This window comes from Pinus tabuliformis, chromosome 1_2, assembly GCF_031772625.1.
Source record: "Pinus tabuliformis cultivar Carrire ecotype Pingquan chromosome 1_2, CPIR1, whole genome shotgun sequence".
NCBI lineage: Eukaryota > Viridiplantae > Streptophyta > Pinopsida > Pinales > Pinaceae > Pinus > Pinus tabuliformis.
The window spans coordinates 1,067,511,401-1,067,515,943 of record NC_142298.1 but is presented as its reverse complement, the minus strand read 5'-3'; the positions used below and the strand labels follow the sequence as shown (position 1 = coordinate 1,067,515,943).

The 4,543-nt window shown below is 36.9% G+C and overlaps 1 protein-coding gene across 1 annotated transcript; it reads right to left on the bottom strand.

Annotated features, from left to right (window-relative positions):
* Positions 1-674: 674 nt before the first annotated feature.
* On the bottom strand, positions 675-4,007 carry LOC149209821 (serine carboxypeptidase-like 31). Its single transcript, XM_089394322.1, has 10 exons — positions 3,311-4,007; positions 3,106-3,213; positions 2,772-2,864; positions 2,572-2,664; positions 2,355-2,440; positions 1,992-2,261; positions 1,735-1,868; positions 1,478-1,573; positions 1,261-1,366; positions 675-1,171 (listed from the first exon to the last, which is right to left on the bottom strand). The coding sequence occupies exons 1-10, from the start codon at positions 3,585-3,587 to the stop codon at positions 1,025-1,027; spliced, it is 1,410 nt and encodes a 469-aa protein (XP_089250448.1). The 5' UTR covers positions 3,588-4,007; the 3' UTR covers positions 675-1,024.
* Positions 4,008-4,543: the final 536 nt, after the last annotated feature.

Below are 4,543 nucleotides of genomic sequence, written 5' to 3'. Positions count from 1 at the left end.
CCAATATCATTGTAATACCAAACCAACCCAATTACAAATTCCGTTTACCACAAAAACCTAACCTAAACTTATACTCTTATCAAAATGAACCACATCATATCGGTCAAAGTTAGTCGATCTCAATTGAAAAAAAAAAAAAATCAAACTCACCGAAAATAAAATGACCTGAACGAACAATATCATATGGTGGAACGCCTTTTGCCAACGTCCACGCGTTATCGCCTTTCCCCATAGGAACTTTCATTATTGAGTGCATGGATGGATTTTCTGATTCATATTCAACCTAACAGTCAGCTTAAATAAGAAATCTTATTTCAGGTAGGGGGATCAACTATCCGGGCACACCAAACTGTCAATCAGCACGAAAGATGGATGGGAAATTTACCGGAAAGTCGATGTCCTTGTCTGTTCCGCGTCATTTTATTGTGTTTTACAACCTCTACGAACTCGGAAACGACACGTAAAATCAGTATTGTATCTATTTTTCCGCTCTGGGTCTGTGTAGGTCATGTTCGACAAAAAAAATAAAGTTTGATTCGTTTTTTTTTTAATTCCCATTCATGCATTTTTCCTTGTCACTGCCGCTCTTTAGTATTATTTACAGCACCATTATTGTGGAGATTTAAAAATAGTTCGGCATTTTCACTTTTGAAATTTCAGTCCCAATAATTCACACCGGACAATTTTACATTCGTCTGAATAATGAAAAGGACGAATAGAAATAAGAGAAACTCAGGTTCCCCAAATACAATACTGCCTATTCAGCAATATTTTTATTGTCAGGGAAATTATGCGCTTCTCCACAATGTAAACTTTATTATAGATTGTTCTTCATTATGAAACTCTCGTCTGAAATTTACATGTGCATATTGCTAATCCTGTTGCCAATTGGCTCTTAAATTAATTTATATGCTTTCAGTCTACATACTATCTAATTTTCAAACTATGCAATCTAACCAATTTGCTTCTTAGAGATTCTCTTCACTGAAGAGTTATTGAATGTGTATCATAGTGAAAGTTTCATCTATCGTGTATCTGGCAGAGAAGTCCCAGAAAGAAATGATCTAAAGAAAGCCAGAGCACCGCTAGGATTGAAAAGAGGAACCGCGTGGCCAGCACCTTTGAAAGTTGCAAAGGTCAAACCTTCATACTCTTGAATCCATCCACCAACCTGTAATGATAACAACAAACAGCAGCACATTCAGCGTGTAGTGGGCTTGGAAATTACAACTTTAAAAATCTAGATTAACAGATCCTTGCCTGTTCATTATGATACCAAGGGCGCCAAGAGCCTTTTTTGGGAAGTTTGAGAGTATTAAGACAGTATCTTGTTGATATGACTGGGACACGGCCATCTGTATCACCACTGTCAATTGATTGAAACAAGTTTAGGCGATATGGAAAAACTCTCAAATATATGTTGAAGGGTGTTCCCCATATTGTGCATAAGATATCAAACTTAAGAAAATGGAAATACCTGTATACCCATATGCGAAACCCTGCCGCTATCATTTTTTTGTAAATAGGTAGTACGGAAAAGCGAGAGTCTAGCCATTCATCACTGATATAACCACTGCGATTCAGGAAAACATCGAACAAAATTTCCATGAGTAACTAGGTAATTAGCATCATCTAACAATCTTAAACGAAATGGAATAATAATCTCATTAAGTGTGACTATATATTATGCCTAAGGAACAAAATCAGATTAAAAGCCATTTAGGTATGTTTTACTTGCATATGCTCCAATCCTTTAGCTCTGAGCCTTTAGTGACATGAAGAGCTGTCTGAACATCATGTCTGTTATAATAAACTTTGGCATGATCATCGAGACAAGGATCATATCCTGCTAACATCTTGCTTCGCCACTGCTCGTACATTCCAAAATATTTAAGCCATAGAGATGGCAGAGCCACATTTATAGATCAAATGAATTTGCGAAACTAAACTTTGAAGACATTGGAATGTACTATAATAGGTGAATATTTGACCTTTTTCGCCTGAGACATTGCATTTGTGGAAGTAGTATTTTTGTGAATGCAGCTAGGCGTGTACAGACTAAATATGTCTATCTCATCATATTGGTTCCAAACTTCCTTTAGTTGAGATCCACAGTTCAGGTTGGTCCAGGGGGTATAAGATGAAAAATCACAGTGCTTTTTTATGAGCCTATGAGTTTCATCGGACACAATTGCATGACTCCATGCATAATCCACAAAACCTTCCAAATCATGACCATCGTGTGTCTCCGGATTTCCCACCTACACCAAAATACCATGAATTAATGTATGTGAAAATTGTTTAAAGAGTATTAATAAGACCTAATCATTTAGATGTGTCACAACGATAGTTACCATGAAACCTTTGAAGTTGATATGTGTATTACTAGCGTCGTCGTTACTTTCGTATATTACCTCTGCTAGCTCTGGGACGTATTTTCCTGGTATCAAAATCGAGGATAGTGAATACCGATTTGCAACAACTGATCTGGTCATAATTAGAAAGTACATGCCGATTAAAATGTTGGAATATATATCATTGTAAAATTTGAAATTATGTGAGGAAACACACCTGCATAACTTTCTCCCGCGATGTAAAAATCATGTCCTCTATATTCAGGAAATCTGTTGAACCAGTTCTGAAGAAACGTGTACGAATCCGCAGCTGAGGATAGATTTCAGAAAAGTCTAAAATTAGTAATAAGGTAATGACTTTCAAGTTGTTTCGAGTACTCTATGTTAGAAATCGCTCCCTAGAACTGAAATTCTCACCTGTGATGTTGTCACCGACTATGTAGTCAGACGATGTGTTGGAGTAGGAAAATCCAACGCCCGCCGGAGACTCAACGAATAGTAAGTTGGCTTCTGCCAATCCAATTAGGAGATTAGTATCATCTTATGTCTAAGCTTAGTCACTGTATAATAGGTTTTGGGAATAATCTCATCATTTTTTCGAATACAATAGGTCATAGATGTTATTCCTAAAACCTCTTGTAAGGATGCCCAGTGCTTGAAGGGCTAAAAACATTTAGATGCTAAATAGCCGAAGAGTAAAAGGAAGTTAACTGCATATTTTCAATAAGCAATGAGTAAGACTAAAGATGACCTTGGTTCCACGAGTAGTCGTTGAAAATAAGACCCGTTCCGTTTCCATTGACAAGGAAAGGACCAATCTCCTGAGTTGCTCCATATCCCACAGAAGAACACCCAGGTCCTGCGGGCATTGATATCGAGTTCTTAATACTGTTCAGATTACAAAGTGAATATGAATACATTCAATAACACAGCATATAATTCATTGGATATCATACCTCCGTTGAGCCATAATACCAATGGTTTTTTCTCCTTGACCGAAGCAGCCTCGAAGAACCAGTAAAAAAGAGCCCTTCCATGTTCCTCATTCACAGTCACATAACCAGCGTAATGTTTAAACTCCACCTTAGGCTGACCGGGAAGATTAGTTACTAAATGCTCGATTGATGTACATATATTCTTGCTTTGCGATGCATTTTGACTAACAATGCACTGAAAATTCGCGGTGATCATGAGAAGTGCCACACTTATCCCCAGGCCCAAGGAAGCTGCCATATTTTGTGGTTGATTCCCTTGGGGCGGTCGTTAACTTTGTAATTCGTACCCACCCCCACAATCATGAAATTTATAGATTTGCAGTAAAGGATGACGAACTTTAGATGCGGTCCAGAATATCAGTGGGATATAAAGTAGCCAAAGATAAGTACCCGAATCAGAGTGACCATTTTTGGAGAGCATCCAGTGATGGTACAAGGCGATTGCAGATTGATGAAGAAAAGTTTATAGTCACGACTTTTGTGGCCAATTAATTGTGTGCCAGTGATTCCGTTATACGACCACGCATAGCGTACAGCCAGCGGCACGTTGGGACGATCTGACCTCAAACCGGTAGTATTCTTCCATACTTATAGAATGGAAGCAAACAAATCCAAACAAAATATTGAAACCAAAATGGAAGAGTCATGACAAATTTGAGGCCATGGCTCCGTAGCCATGTCGTCAGATCATAGGTTCAAATCAATAATGTAGTTATTGAACTTTGCATGAAAATATATCTCGGCAATGACATGCATATCCATGCTAACTTTCTGCACTTTGTAGTTTATAAGATGCATGCCTTCCCTAAAAGGTGTGTAATCAAATATTTCTGGGTTGCAAAGGAACCTTAATCGTGCTGTCTCGGTAAATGTGCGTTATGATGTGTAGATTTCTTGATGCAGGGTAACTTTAATCAAGCTATTTAAATAAAAAGTGCGTTATAAGGTATAGAATGTAGTACACGGGAGCTATAGAATGATTCAGAAGAAAAATATATATACATATATTATATTATAAACTGATGCAACATGGATAATCAATAATGAGAAAAGTAATAATGAGATATTGTAATTATAAAACCAAAAAACATTTGGAATACCACCAAAAAAAATATTATAATATAAAGTGATATAACATGAATAATTTCATAATAAGTGATTAAATAATGTCATCAAGAATAATGAAACTTATTT